Source organism: Typopeltis vanoorti, chromosome 24, assembly GCF_054136105.1.
Source record: "Typopeltis vanoorti isolate ZY-2024b chromosome 24, IOZ_Tvanoo_1.0, whole genome shotgun sequence".
Taxonomy (NCBI): domain Eukaryota; kingdom Metazoa; phylum Arthropoda; class Arachnida; order Uropygi; family Thelyphonidae; genus Typopeltis; species Typopeltis vanoorti.
Window position 1 is genome coordinate 70,971,368 of NC_143572.1, and position 16,971 is coordinate 70,988,338.

A 16,971-nucleotide genomic window follows, 5' to 3' on the forward strand; every position below is an offset into this window, starting at 1 on the left:
TTACCTATAATATCTTGGGAAAAATAGATTACAAGCTATGTATCACATTGATGGTACTGTACTCCAGGAAATAGATGAAATTAGAGATTTAGGAGTGGTAATGGTAGATAGAGAGTTAAAGTTTAGAGGACATATTTCTAAGGTTGCTATGGTAACCCATAAGATTACTTGACCATTGAAGAACACATTAATATGTAGAGATAAGGAAGTTATTCCTCCTTGTAAGGCCTTGATATGCCCACATCTGGATTACTATGCTCAAGTATGGTTCTCCTTGGGGATGAGAAAGCAGTGGAGAAGATAGATTGAGAGTGTGTGGATTGCAGAAGTAGGTTGATAAGAGAAAAATTGGGGATTTTTCTCCAATTCTCTCCTGTCCTCACCACTTAAGTTGCTTAAAGGGGGTTTTATAGGATTACAGAACAAGGGGTCACCCCTGGAAGTTGAATAAAGGTGTGGTTAGTAGGGGTGTGAGGACTAGATTTTTTGTTTGGAGAGTTGTGAATGATTGGAATGGGTTGCTAGAGTCAGTTGTGAGTGCTTTGTCTGTTAATGTAGTGCTTCCCAAACTTATGGATGCCAAGGCCCCCTTTGGAAAAATTTAAATATTTCACAGCTCCCATTGAAAAAAAAATCGTAATATAGACATATCATTATAATATTTATTGTATTTATATTCAATATTTTGCATTTGTAATCTTTTTTGTGTTACTTATATGAATTAGCATATATTTACTAATATTTATTAATCGCTGAAATACTCAAGAAGTAAAATTTTTGAAACAACACCGATGTGTGATTTTTTCAAAAAGAACAAAAAATTAATAATAAAAATTAAATACGTTTCTTTTAAGATTTAAAAATAAAATCTACTTAGTCTTAAAACATTTTAAATTTGTTTTCATTATTTCCCGGCCCCAAGGGGCCCCGGCCCACAGTTTGGGAGCGCTGTGTTAATGGATTCAAGAAGAGGTATGATAGATTGGGTGGATAGATTGGATCTCCTGCATTGAGTCTTCGGACTCCACGGAAGTGTCTGTATAATAATAATAATAAAGTTAAGAAAAAAAATCTGATCAGGCAGGTGATTTCAAAACAACAGGACACTTTGAAACAAAATGTTGATAGCAAACAGTAGTAAACCTTTAATTGTGTTGGATTATTATAGTCCATTATATGAAGTGATATGTTGGTTGGGCTGCCATGTGAAAATCAGATTATCATATAGTAACTGTTATTTCTTTTCATTTTCATGAATAGAATGATGTTGGAAAAATAACATATTTTAGCACTACACATCTTTATTATATGCAGTATTTATTTATTATTTGTTTTCTGTTTCAAACCAGAAATGTGAAAAATTCTCATTTTATTTAGGAACTTCCAAAACTCTTACGAGGTTACCACAAATGCAATAAGGAAGAAGCAGCTCGTCTTGCAGCTCTCATATATCGTGTTAGGTTTGGGGAAAGTAAAGTAGAACTTCAAGGAATTCCGTAAATATTGTTTGTTCATTAATAACTGTAGTAATTGTTCTTTGAATTATTACACTGGCCAGTAAGAATTTTGTGACTTGGATCAAAATAGATGGATTCTATATACTGTAGGATGTTAATGTTTAAAAATTGAATACATTTTTGTTTTTCCTACAGCATATCAGAATTTATCATTAAAAAGCCAAAAAATGGGCTAAGTATTGTTCATTGATAAAAATAAAATTAAAAAATAAATAAATATTCAAATATAAACACGAAAATTGAAGCATTGCATATTTCACTATTTACAATAAGTAAGAAAATAAAAAGCATTAAAATTTAAAAGTGCTTTTAAATTTGTTGTCTCCCTATCATACTGACATTCTGATTTCCTTGGTATCATTGCTTCATGATTTCCTTGTGGAAATGTTTATCACTCACCACTCGAGGTTATAAGAATAGAAGTTCAGGTGAGGAAGAAAAGTGGATCTTCAGAGATATCCTATTTTTTGTCTTATTACTAGTTCTTTATAATTTTTCAGCTTTCTTGTTGCCCCAAAATTCTTCAACAGTATCTTTGAATGTTTTCCAGATTACAGTTCCATTTTACTGAGACTTTAAATTCTTCGTCTTTTAATTCTTCCCATGTCTGAAGAAAACAGTCTCTTTCCAAAATAGGAAAGACACTGTTTTCCTTCCTACCATCACAAAGGATACATTACCACCTCTTTCCTTATCAGGTATCTATCAAGTACCCTGCTCATGTCATCTTGCATATTTTGGATAGATTGGCTGTTCTGCCTTGATTAGAATTGAATAAAATCAAGACTCTGTTACAATTTTTTATTCTGAGAGTTCTGGTCTTGTTTCTCATGCTCTTGACACTAGACACAGAGTTCTTTGGAACCAGACAAAACTTCATCACTAGAGCAAGTTCAAATTTGATTGTCTTTTCCTTGAAACATGTGAAACACTAAAAAATCATCTGAACCTGAACCGATCAGAATGTATGCCAATATTCAAGTTTTGGGAAGTGATGATCACTATTAATCATTCACATATATATATGATCTGATCCTGTGGCTTCCTCTCTTGAGAGGATTGCAGCTGATTACTAGGGAGATAGTGATGCAAGGTGGTTTCCCGTTGCCTTCCTTGCCATATTTATGATTGTAGCCTGTGTGTTCACAGGTCTGGTTTGCCTGCTTGTGGGATGAAAAACCCCAGATAAACTGGTGGGAAAAACCCTGCTGTCCATGCCGAAGACTGGCTAACTTGGCTATGGCTGAGGAAGATCCTTAAGTTCCTCACATCATCGACGGGAATTGAACCTAGGACACTCCTTCCCCAGGCATATGGTTGCGAAGCGCAAAGCCACAAGGCTAACCGCATAGACCATATATATATACAGGAATACCTTGTATAGCGCAGTTTTGAACAACACGGGTTTTATTATTACACTTATCATTATTACACTGACCGGCGACTCCCGGGTGCTGCAAATGACAGTCGAGAGCCACGTTTATGCAGTAGTTATTCGATTGGCTCTCACGTAGACACGTTCTTTCCCCGCGCCATTTTATTATTTACATTAATATTAGTATTTAATATTTTTTTATTATTTAAGTATGAGTGAAAAGAGACAAAACAAAGAAGACACTGTTGGAGTAACAAAAAAACGCAAGTGGTTGACATTAGAGAAGAAACTTGAAATTATAAAATGTCACGAGAATGGTACTTCGTTTGCTAAAATAGCACACATGAGATTTCAATGAATGAGTCATCTGTACAAACAGTTATTCAGAGCAAAGAAAAGATTAAACAACATGGAATGAGCACCGCTTCTTATATGTCAAAAGTGATCACGGGAAATCGATCTTCTACAATGGAAAATATGGAAAACCTTCTAATGATCTGGATTGAAGATTGTAATCAGAAAAAGATTCCTTTGAGTCAAATGATGACAATATGATCATATTATCATATTATGATGTCAACTTATGACAAAATAAAAGAAAATGAAAGCGAAAATGAAGGAGGTACAACCAGTGAAACTTTTATAGCAAGTCGCGGGTGGTTCTACAATTTCGAAAAGCGTATGGGACTCCATAACGTAAGAATCCAAGGTGAAAGTGCAAGTGCTGACACTAAAACTGCAGAATTATTTTCCAATGAATTGAAGGAGCTTATTGTGAAGGAAGGCTACACAGATGATCAAATTTTTAATGCTGATGAGACTGGCTTGTTCTGGAAAAGAATGCCATCGCGCACATTTCTAGCAGAGAAGGAAAAAAACAAAGCTGGGTATAAAGTGTCAAAAGATCGATTTACTAGGAGGTAATGCATCAGGTGATTTAAAATTGAAGCCACTGTTAGTGTACAGAGCGGAAAACCCAAGAGCTCTTATGGGCTTTACAAAGAACAATTTACCTGTTCACTTGCATTCGAATAAAAAAGCGTGGGTGACTCGTTCAATTTTCGAAGACTGGTTTAAAACTTGTTTTTGGCGTGAAGTTAAAAACTATTGTAAAAAGAATGATATTCCTTTCAAAATTTTGCTTTTATTAGCCAATGCACCAGGCCATCCAACTCTATTGACTGACTTAGATGAAAATGTCAAGATTCATATTTTCCCTCCAAACACAACATCAGTTCTGCAGCTGATGGATCAAAGCGTTATCTCCACTTTCAAGGCTTACTATTTAAGACAAACTTTTTCTCAAGCTATTAAAACTGCAGCAGAAGAAGATTCTTGGACTTTGAGTGAATTTTGGAAGAAATTTAACATAAAAGATGCCATTCAAAATATTTATGAATCTTGCAAGAGGTGACTCAAAGCAACATGAGAGCTGTATGGCATATCTTGCCGCATTGTTCAAAGGCCTTTGTTGCCTTTGCAACACAGAAATAGGAAATCTCAACAGAAATTGTGCAGATGGGCAAAGAACTTGGTTTTACAAGTTTAGATTGTAACAATGTGAATGAATGCATTGATTCTCATTCAATTGACCTGGATGATGAAACCCTTTTGGAGTTGGAACAACAATGAGCCTATGAAGCAGAAGACGAAGATAACCCCACTGATGTCATGGTTGAAGAATTTTCCTTTGCTGACCTTTCAACTTTTGTGAGAACAATCGACGAAGCTTCCGACTTTCTCAAAAATGCCGACCCGAATTTGGAAAGAAGCATCAAAGTGAGAAAAAGTCTCGATAATGTCATCAAATGCTACAGAGATCTAGCTTGAAGAGACAGAGAAGACAAGGATGGTTCAACGAACACTAAAAGACTACTTTAGTAAAAAGTAAATTACTGTATGCTAAAATTGAAGCAATATTTGTTTTGTTTTCTACAACTTTTATATCAGTTTAAAAGGATTTTATTTGTTATTTAGTTAATAAAAATAACAATTTTTTTTCATTTTTAAACATTTTTATTATCCTAAATTTTTGTAATAAAAAATTAAATTGAAAACCTTTATAAATAGACCTCGAACAACGCAGTTTTGCATAGTGCGGACGCTTCTTGGAACCAGTTAACCACACTATATAAGGTATTCCTGTATATATATGTGATCTATGCAACTTGCTACAATTGTTTCTTTGAACTCTAGTAGTGTAATATCATATACTTCAGCTGTGACAAAGACACAAGCTAATATACTCATGATTTATGACTCATTATTTTGATTCATCTTTTGAATGTGGTTAATGGTCTTTTTCCCTGACAATTGTCCATGTAACATTAAATGAAATATGTAGGCGTTTTTGAATAAATTCTATATAATTTTTGTTACATGTGTAAGCTGTAAAACTTACTTTAATATTTAATAGGGATATTGAAGGAATACATATGTGAAGTAGAAAAATGACTTCTAAAACATGGAAGAGCAGCTGGAGATGGTATTCTACCTGAAATGCTCAAAATTGAACATTTCTAATAGAATATCAAATATTAAGCTATAAACGTTTTACAATGGTTGCATTAATGTCCTCTTAATTCAGAGGGCATGATCAGAAGGTCAAACTCCAAATGTTGCAGTAGAGTTTTCATTGGTACCCCATCTGGAAAAAGGGAAATAAAACTGCATGTAAGAATTGCAGAGGAATTGTCCTACTGAGCCTCTTTTATCATCTTTTCAAGCGTGCTTGAAAAGAGGCTAAAAGAATGAACTGGGTTTGGACCACATAAAATTTTTAGGATCAGATTTTCAATAAGTTGAATATTTTTTAAGTTGAATATTGAGAAATATAACAAGGATCTGTACTCAAGTTTTGTATATCTAGAGAAAGCATCTGACAAGGTGCCAAAAAAAAAAAAAAAAAAAAAAAAAAAAATCAAGACACCACAGTTCTACAGTGCAAATGGGACATGGGACATTATACAGGGCAGTGTTGTATATTTTTAGTTCTTAGTCAGCAGAAGATAGAGGAAATTGATTTGATGTAAAATCATGCATAAGACAAGGGTGCATACACTATCACTACTGTTATTCATAATCTATATGGATCACACCATGAAGAAAAGCAGCATTAAACTTAATATCAAAATTGGAAATGTTAACCAAAGTTTTTTACTTATGAAGATGGTGTTATACTCCTAAAAATTCCAGTTGCAAGATTTCTTAACTAAATTGCATTGCTGCTGTAACTCTCTTGGTATGAAAGTCAGCAATAAATGAAATAAAGCTGAAATAGGTAGGAATGGGGAAAACATCACCTATATCCTGAATGAAGAACATATGGAACAAGTAAAATATTTTGGCTGGTGACAGTTTTTAGTGAAGACAAAGAATTAAATATGAAAATAGTGAGTACAATAAGCAATGGTCAACAAAATAGTTGACGGGTGGAAAACAGGGTAAATGATAGTTAATAAAAGGATTCTATAAGATTGACCAAAAAAAAAAAAAAATTCCATATAAGATAAAAAGAGAGAGAGAGACAACTAGGAATCACTCCAAGAAGTTGTTTAAAAGTGTGGTTATTAAGGATGTGCAGACTAGCTATTTTGCTTGGAGAGTGGTGAATATATGAAAAAGATTGCCAGAAGTAGTTGAGAGTGCCTGACAGTGAATGAGTTTAAGGAGAGGTATGAAAAGTATTATGTATATGAAGATTAGTATATGTATCTCACCAGTGGCATAGCTAGGGGGGTGCAGAGGGGGTGGACCGCCCTGGGCGGCACTTTGAACCTTTTTGAACTTTTGCGGTTAATTCTAAAATACAGTTGCGAGAACTCATTTCCAAATATTGTAATACTGCTGCGAATTTTCCTCACAATTGCTGTAAGTGTTGCTAGTTGTGAGAGGAGTTTTTCTAAATAAAATATGATTAATTTTACTATGAAATAGACTTTGCCAATGTCATCGATGATTTTGCGAGCAGAGAAGCAAGAAAAATAACATTTCAGAATGTTGAAATTAAAGTTTTACTTCAAAAATAAACATAGTATTTTAATTTATTTTCCTATACGTCGTTTTGACTTTTTGTAATATTTTTGGTGTGTATTGAGAGGGGCAGCAAACTCAGGGACTGCCTCACAATTGAATGTGAGGGTGATGAATGCATGTATGGGGATGGTCAGCATAGGAATGGCCTGAAATACATGGGGTGTTTGAGTATGAGAGTGAGCAGACAGGAGTAAGTGTGACAAAGTCACAGATGAGGGAAAGTATGAGCAGGAGACTCTGGTTTAGACCAGAAATAAGGGAGATGAAATTGTTGTGTACTGAGTTTTCTTTGCCTTCTTTCTCATCCATCAGATGATGGGTTGAGTCCCCTATGAACATATCTTTGCCATCTAGGTCTATCTCTGGCTATTTCTGTCATCTCTCTCTGAAGCTCAATAATTGTGATCTTTTCTTCAAAGACTGTTGCCAAGTTCTTCTTGGTTCTGCCTCCTGATCGTCTTCCTCCAGTGATTCCATTCAAGACTATGATTATTAAGTGAGATCTCCAGGGAGTCAGGGACTCATTGAGGGAGCCACATACTGCATGCACTAGCTATCATACTTATTCTTATTATCATACTTATTCAGCAGCATTCATTCACAATACTTGCATATACCACATTCAATGGCAATCCATTCCAATCAAGCACCACCCTATCAGAGAAAAATCTAGCTCTCATCCTCTTCTTGGCAAAATTCATTCTCAGCTTCCAACGATGCCCTATTGTTCTTTCCCCACCCTCAATAAAATAAAAAATTCCATCAACTGAAATCCTGTATCACCCTGTCAGAAGTTTGTAAGACTCAATCATATCACTCCTCTTTCTCCTGTCTGCAGTCTACAAATTCTTAGTCTGTCTTCATAATCAGCATTCCACAATCCTGATATCATTTTAAACTCTCCTTTGCATTCTCTCCACTGTATCAGAATCACAATGGAAACCAGGAGACCAGACCTGTGAACAATAGTCCGATTGAGGTCTTATCAAGGCCTTGTAAAGAGGCAAAATGACATCTTAATCTTAACATTGAAAGTTCTTTTCGGCATTGCAATTATCTTTTGAGTTGTATTTGCAATCTTTGCATGGCCCTGAACTTCAACTTCCTATCTACTAACACTCCAAGATACCTAACCTGATCAGTTTCTTTTAGCATAATCCCACAAATATAATACAACATTGGATATCTAATCATTCCAAACAGCATGACTTTGCATTAATTGACATTGAACTGACACCATTTTCCCATACCCACAATTCCAACCTATTCAAATCATTCTGCAAGTACTGCAAATCAGCAACATTCCTGATTACTCTACCTATCTTTGCATCATCAACAAATAGCTGTATGTTGCCTGTCAAATCCTTCCCAATATCATTAACATACAGATTGAAAAACAGTGGGCCAAGGACTGATTCTTGTGGTACACGGTACACCACTAGTTACCTTAAATCTTTCAGACTCACATCCCCCATATACCACTTTTTTGATATCTATCAGTTAGCCATCCTCTTAACCATGCTAATATTTTATAATCAAAACCCATATTCTCCAATTTATGGAACAGTCTTTCTTCCATGTTGTATTGTCAAAAGCCTTAGCAAAATCCAAAAGAATTATGGTGTATCCATTCTCCTTGTCTAGTTCAAGGTAACATTATTATAGAATGTGAGCAAGTTGCTCAAACATGACCTTCCTTTGTAAACCCATGCTGTTCATCACAAAGTAGAGATTCACTCTTGACCCATTTCTGTATGCAAGCCATACATCAGTCTTTGCACCACCCTTGTGCAATGGGTTCCCATACATTCTTTCCATTCCTGTGAATTCTTCCCTGTTCTGAGACTTAAATTATATAGCCTGGTAAAGGAATGGCCAGTTTGGCTGAACACTCTTTTAGCACCCATGCTGTTATCCCATCAGTCCCTATTGCTGAATTCTTATTCAGTTTGTGGCAGCAACTCTAATACCTTCTTCATACATATGAGTTTCTTCATTCAGTGAAGAGGTAGCAGTGAACATTTTATGAAAAACCTCTTCAGTGTTAATCCTATAACAACCTCTGACCAACCTCTATCATACCCCTCTTCCTCCTATCCACTAGAATGTATAAATTGCATCTTCTCAACCTTTTTTCACATTCAACATTCCAGAGATCAGAAACTACCTTAGCCAATCACTTCTAGATCCTCTCCAACATCTCTTCATCCTTTTGAAAACAAGGTGTCCATATGTGGCCTAATCAAGGCCTTATCACAATTTTGGCAATGTGTTCTCTAAATTTTAGATCCTTATCTACCACACCCCAAGATCTCTTATTTTCTCCACCTTCAACAATATATCTCCACCAAACATAAATTCCACATCTCATCTTTGTTTTCCAAATTTTAAACCTGTATTTCACAACATTGAAATCATGTCCACACAAAGGTTGAGATACAAGGGGGGAAAAAAGTGGCAGTGGTTATGAGATATTATGGTATGAGGTGGAAGTTGAGAGAATGATACTTTGGGTGTTGCTACAAGCCAGGGAACGTGGAGAGTGGATACAAATGTATAGGGAACTTGGCTTGGTGAACAAGTGAAGGGTTATTTCAATTATGGCAATATTGATTTGAATGGAGAGATATTGTCAGGAAATAAAGAGAATGAATTTCTCGAATTCTTACACAATCATCAGAGGATGTGACTGTGGATGGAGTATCTAATCTTTCCCCGGTTGGTGACCATGAAGTGATCACCTTGTTTGTAGCCAGTCATATGAGAGCTTCAATAAAGAAGGGATGTATATGAACTACAAGCTTGGTGATTAAGAAAAGCTTAGAAGACAGCTGGGAGATATATGTGGAAAGAGGTGTTGAGTAGGAAGGAGGCAGATGCTGCTTGTGGATTGAACAAGAGCTATTTCTTAATAACAGCAGTGTTTGAGGGTATGCCAAAGGTGAAAAGGCTAAATAAGGTAGGAATAAAACGAATGACTGAAGCAGTGGTGAATTCTCCATGCTTGCTATGCTAGCTGCACAAGCTCATTAATTGAGAAAGAAGTAATATTTATTTGTTAATTAACTGCATGCATTTATAAGCATTTCATTTAGGCTTTTATTTTTGTAGACAGAAGACGTTTTAAACTTGCACAACAATAATTGAGCTTTGCATTGTGTATCGAAGGCCGACGCTAGGCAAGCTATCTTGGCTTGCTCGGTTGTGGGAGCATCCAGGTCCTCGCTTCAGCAATGTGATTTCATGCGCGTGCATAGCCATTTCCGCTCCCTCCACGTCATCTCGCCCTGTTGCTTAAACACGGGCCATACGCAGTCAAAGTAGCTCTAGCCAGTGAGCTTCAGCCAGTCTTTACAAGTGTGCATGTTGCTTGGGAAAATTAAGTTACAACCAACTTTTTATGACAATGTTATTGACCAGTTCATAAAGAAGAACTGTAGGGTAGAATTTGTATTCAAGTAGCTAAATTGAAAAAGATAGAATATTATTTGTAAAATAAATGTTGTATTTGTATGATTAAATGTACATAAATTTCTAAATACAGGTAACCCTCGTATAATGAGGTACTTATACAACGCAGTTTCGATATAACGCAGTACTTATACAACACGGTTCCGATAAAAACAGTCTACAAATGGTAGTAACCCTTTATCTTTTCATATGTTTTTCACCGCGCAACTTAAAAATCAAATTTTATCTTCGTTAAATTTGCGTCTGCCTGTATCCCGCATGTAATTATAAGTAGCGAATTTATATTAGGGGAAATACCCTTTAGCATGCATGTACCTCAATTGTTTACCATATAAAATGTTTATTGTTGAAAATTGTCCTTGTTTCTGTCAGGAAAGTGCATTAAAAATCATAAGTGTGTTCATCTCAAGCTGAGCACTTTATTTTCTGGTAAGTTACATACAATATGTAATGCTTTCTTTTTTGCGTAAAAAATTATTTTTATAGTAATGGCCACAAACTGCAACGAAAGGGAAAAACCAACATTAAAAACAAAATTAATTTCTCTCGAAGAAAAATATTCAAAATCGTGGATCGGTTGAAAAATGGAAAAAAACCAGGAGTTTTTGCAGGGACTTTGAATTTAAATAAATCAACAATTCGAACAATGAAACAAAATGAACATAAAATCTGAGAAAGTGTTTATTGCTGGGTCAACGATAAGTGCAAAGCGCATTGCTCGTGTATGCAATATTCTAATGGAAAATGGAGAAATCTCTAATGATTTTGATAGAAGATTGCACCTCAAAAGAAAATTCCTATGGATGGAAATCTTATTAAACAAAAAACTCTCAAAGTTTATAAACATTTATAATGCAGACCAGGTATTGAATATGGATGAATCCGGGTTATATTGGAAAGTGCAAACACGCACCTATATTTCGAAAAATGAAAGATCAACTCCTGGATTCAAAGTTTCCAAAGATAGAATTACTCTGCTGTTTTGCAGTAATGCATCAGGTGATTACATGACAAAACCAGTGTTTATTAACCAATTCTCAAATCCTCGTGCTATGAAAGATTAAAATATGCACTATTTTATTTTGCCTAAAACATTTATGCATTATGTGCAATGAAGTTTAAGTACAATTTGTAATTTTTATACTTTTATACTATGTATTTGTTTCATAGTTTATATGTTTTCTTAACTTATATGAATTACCTGAATTAAATAAAAATATTTTTTTTGTTGGATATGTCATTGTTGTTTATATTGTTTATATAATTTAAAAAAAAAAAAAAAACAATTTCAGGACATAACCCTACTTTTTCTATGTAATCTGAGACTCGCATAACGCGATTTATATAATACGGCATTTCTGCGGAACCTAACATCCGCGTTATACAAGGGTTACCTGTACATAGTTTTAAATGGTCAGTAATTCATTATTACACTAATCAGACTTCAATCACACCTCTCATTCCCTGAATGATAACAAGAGCAAGCGTGAATTTCAAGACCAGCATTAGCCCCTGGAATTAAGAGATTAAGAGTGACATCTGGAAGAAGAAATCACCGTGGAGGCAACAGACAATGAATGAATGTTGGGGATGTTGTAATAATCAGTTGCATGAAGAGTACAAAGAGCAAGCCAGAAAGGATACTTGATTGGTAAAGACAGCAAAAGTGCATTGTGAGAAGAAATTAACCATCAAGCTAGTGAGTTCTTTTGTTATTTGGTAAATAGAAGAAAAAATGATAATCAGTGCAAAGGATATAGTTGAAGGATTCAATGAGCAGCTTATCAGTGTATATTACCCTCATGGAGGCAACATCATATAAAGGTGGAGTGTAGCGGATATGGTGGAGGTGGGACTGATGGTGAATGAGCAGCAGGTATGAGGAATTAAGCAAACTTGATGTTAATAAAGCAGTAGGTCTTGACAATATATCACTGCATGTCTTGGAAAAATGCTCTAGGGAATTAATGGAACCTTTTGGCATACTTGCTTAATGTGAGACATGTAACAGTAACAAGTAAATTGTTCTGCTTCATAAAAGGGGGTTTGGGAGATAAGACTAGCACTACAAATTATAGGCTGATCTCTTTGTCTTGAGTTGTTGTTAATGCATTGTTATTAATGCACCCCAAAAAAAGGGGATGAGATAATAGACTAATGAGTTTGATAGCTGATTGGCTGTAAGATACATCAAAAGATTGTTCCCAAGAGAAGTAGGTCACTAGTGAAGTGCTACAGGGTGGACTGGCTTAACTGGTGATATGCAACAGTTTGCTAATGATGCAAAGTTGGGAAGAACTATATGAAGTAGAGCAGATGTTGTGGCATTGCAGGAGGATCTCAATAGCCTGTAAGTGGAGCTATCAGTTTAACATTGTCAAGTGGAAAATCTTGCCATCTGGTAGGCAAAGTTGGGATGTAGAGTGTAATGGGAAAATTTTGAAGGAGGTGGTGGAGATGAGAGATCTGGGAGTGATGATGGACAGTAACTTGAAGTTTAGAGGTCATATTGCTAAAATTGCAAAAACATCCTAATGTATTTTGTCAATAATGAGGAGGAAATTGACATGCAGAAGCAAAAAGTTTTCTTGTATAAGGCTTTGATCAGGCCACATATGGACTCAACTGGTAATTAATTTACGGAATTGACAACGCATATAAAGTAAATTAATTAAAGATAACTTTAATGAATCACTTCTATATTTCGGCAATGTCACATTGCCATCTTCGGGAACATAAAGATATGGTATGTGCACTAAGGAACTAACAAAGCAAATGAGGAAGAAAATAAGAACTAATTTTGTTCCTAAAGTCCTAATGGTGCCCTCTTGCAGGCTAATTTGGTAGTCTTGGCAGTTGGGCTGAAGTTCTCAAAATGAAAGTCTCCCAAATTTGGGGCAGTTTCATGCACCCAAATTTGTTGAGGTTAGGAACGTTTTTTAGAGCTGCTGAAGATTCTTTGAATAGTCTTTCGTATTTAAACTTGCTGCGATGGATTATTTTTGTCTTCTTCCAACGGATTTTATGGTGGGTATCCAAGGCATGGTCTGCCAGCCCAGAGCGGCTGTACTGGTGAAACCGGATGTAGTCTTGGTGTTCTGAAATCCTGATATTTGTTGTTCTGCCTGTTTGGCCAAAGTAGGACAATTTGCAGCTGCAAGGGACCTGGTATACACCAGGTAGGTCTAGGGGAAGTGGTTGGTCTTTGGTAGAGCGGATAAGGGATGCCAACTTTTTATATGGTCTGTAACAGGAAGTAAGGTCATATTTTTTGAGGATATTAGTTATTTTTTCAGAGGTGCCCTGGATGTAGGGGATAGTTGATAGACTTGGTGTAGTCTTTATTGTGGAGGGGGGGAGGGGGGGTTGTGGTTTACAGGTTTTAGTATTTTTTGGATTTTTTTGGGGTTGTAGCCATTGGCTAAGAAAGTGTTGAGGATGTGGTTTAGTTCCATAGTCAGGGCCTTGTCATCTGAGCAGATTAATTTTGCCCTGTTATATAGTGTTTTTATCACCCCATATTGTTGTGAGGGGGGGGGGGATTGCTGGTGAATGTATCTGCCAGTGTGGGTGGGTTTTCTGTAAACAGAGAAAACCAAAGATCCATCAAGCTGGCAGGTGATTAAAGTGTCTAGGAAGGGGAGGGTGTTGTTTTCCTCTTTTTCTAAGGTGAACTGGACTCTGGGATGTTGGTTGTTTAAGTATGTTAGGAAGGAGTGGAGTGCATCTGAGCCATGTGGCCAAATAGCAAACACATCATCCACATAACGAAGCCAAATAGTGGGTTTTTGTGGGGCGGAGTTTAAGGCTTTCTCTTCAAATGTCTCCATAAAGAAATTGGCCAAGGGTGGGGAAAGTGGTGAACCCATGGCTGTCCCCTCTATCTGTTTGTAGAACCACGGAGATGCAATCGCACGAAAGGCCCGTCAATACGGCAAATTGAGGTTGAAGATATCGAGGCAAATAAATCGTCTAACGTCCTAAAACGCTGCCGGGATAACAAAGTGATCCCCAACTGTGTCAAATTAAAGCACCGTTTCACTTCCGAGAAAGCTCTACGCATTTACAACTGCACTAGCTTCGCCCTGTTAAGAGAACAAATTACTGCAACACGCATTCTCCTTGCCGACGAAAACAAAACCTTACGTGCGCTAGAGGAAGAGCTTTCTAACACACTCGGCCCTGATCTATGGTCGATACTTCATGACATCTCATGCACTTCGGCAAGAAAGGAATTTGAAAAAATACGTAGTCGGCACGTGAAAAAATACGAAAACCTGACAAAGACTTCTACTTCTGTACCCCAGCCACCACTTAACACAGTAGTCAACCTCTCGTCGGCAGTTTTAAAGCCTGAAGCACTCACCGCACTTTCACGTGGTCACAATTTCGCCCTAGCTCCTAAAAGGATACCTGCTGAAGAAATCATGATCCAAATAGAGCGTGGAATTCGCAACCTGCCTAACCACATCGCCAACAACGTGAGACTGGATGTAGTCGGTGTTCTCACTAAAGCCAAACCTCCAAAATCTAACTTATCCAAAAACGAATATACAGCCCTACAAAAATTAAAAAACAACAAAAAAATAGTAATCACCAAAGCTGATAAGGGAAGCGCCACTGTGGTACTCAATCAAAAAGACTACAAAGGTAAGCTAAATTCTTTAATACGAGACCGTACTACTTACCTCCCCATTGAATATAATCCGACCAACTCTCAGATTAGAACTATCCACAGACTCCTTAAGAAAGTTACTTCTTGGCCTGTGGAAGTCACCAACAAACTTAAACCTTATAACTCTAGACCCCCCCCGATTATATGGACTCCCAAAAATACATAAACAAAATGTACCATTACGTCCCATAGTGGATGGCATTGATTCCCCCACATATAAATTAGCCAAACATTTAGCCAAAACGCTCACACACTACACTGGCAACACACCATCACACATAAAAAATTCGGCCCACTTTAAAGCCAGTATAGAAAACCTCACACTCCAACACACTGACATAATGGTCAGTTTTGACATCTCCTCCCTATTCACTAATGTCCCACTCAAAGAAACCTTTGAGCTCATCCAAGCCAAGTTTCCTCCCGATATCTCAGCCCTATTTCAGTTCACAATGAACTCAGGCTATTTCGTTTGGCAAGGAAAGTTCTACAAACAGATAGAGGGGACAGCCATTGGTTCACCACTTTCCCCACCCTTGGCCAATTTCTTTATGGAGACATTTGAAGAGAAAGCCTTAAACTCCGCCCCACAAAAACCCACTATTTGGCTTCGTTATGTGGATGATGTGTTTGCTATTTGGCCACATGGCTCAGATGCACTCCACTCCTTCCTAACACACTTAAACAACCAACATCCCAGAGTCCAGTTCACCTTAGAAAAAGAGGAAAACAACACCCTCCCCTTCCTAGACACTTTAATCACCCGCCAGCTTGATGGATCTTTGGTTTTCTCTGTTTACAGAAAACCCACCCACACTGGCAGATACATTCACCAGCAATCCCCCCCCCCCTCACAACAATATGGGGTGATAAAAACACTATATAACAGGGCAAAATTAATCTGCTCAGATGACAAGGCCCTGACTATGGAACTAAACCACATCCTCAACACTTTCTTAGCCAATGGCTACAACCCCAAAAAAATCCAAAAAATACTAAAACCTGTAAACCACAACCCCCCCTCCCCCCCTCCACAATAAAGACTACACCAAGTCTATCACTATCCCCTACATCCAGGGCACCTCTGAAAAAATAACTAATATCCTCAAAAAATATGACCTTACTTCCTATTACAGACCATATAAAAAGTTGGCATCCCTTATCCGCTCTACCAAAGACCAACCACTTCCCCTAGACCTACCTGGTGTATACCAGGTCCCTTGCAGCTGCAAATTGTCCTACTTTGACCAAACAGGCAGAACAACAAATATCAGGATTTCAGAACACCAAGACTACATCCGGTTTCACCAGTACAGCCGCTCTGGGCTGGCAGACCATGCCTTGGATACCCACCATAAAATCCGTTGGAAGAAGACAAAAATAATCCATCGCAGCAAGTTTAAATACGAAAGACTATTCAAAGAATCTTCAGCAGCTCTAAAAAACGTTCCTAACCTCAACAAATTTGGGTGCATGAAACTGCCCCAAATTTGGGAGACTTTCATTTTGAGAACTTCAGCCCAACTGCCAAGACTACCAAATTAGCCCGCAAGAGGGCACCATTAGGACTTTAGGAACAAAATTAGTTCTTATTTTCTTCCTCATTTGCTTTGTTAGTTCCTTAGTGCACATACCATATCTTTATGTTCCCGAAGATGGCAATGTGACATTGCCGAAATATAGAAGTGATTCATTAAAGTTATCTTTAATTAATTTACTTTATATGCGTTGTCAATTCCGTAAATTAATTACCAGTTATGTCTAACCAACGTATAAGTCTTACTACTAGAATCACATATGGACTACTGTGCATAGATTTGGTCACATGGTTCACAACAGGATGAAGATATTTTAGAGAGGGTCCAGACAAGATTTACTAAGGATAGATTGAAGGAATG

At 36.9% G+C, this 16,971-nt stretch overlaps 1 protein-coding gene across 2 annotated transcripts in view; it reads left to right on the forward strand.

Annotated features, from left to right (window-relative positions):
• Positions 1 to 16,971, forward strand: part of ck (unconventional myosin-VIIa ck) — a 526,896-nt gene that overhangs the window by 484,710 nt on the left and 25,215 nt on the right. For both annotated transcript variants that reach the window (XM_090413984.1, XM_090413985.1), the window contains exon 42: positions 1,378 to 1,496. In XM_090413984.1, the coding sequence (XP_090270110.1) occupies positions 1,378 to 1,496 (119 nt within the window). The remainder of the gene's footprint in view (positions 1 to 1,377; positions 1,497 to 16,971) is intronic.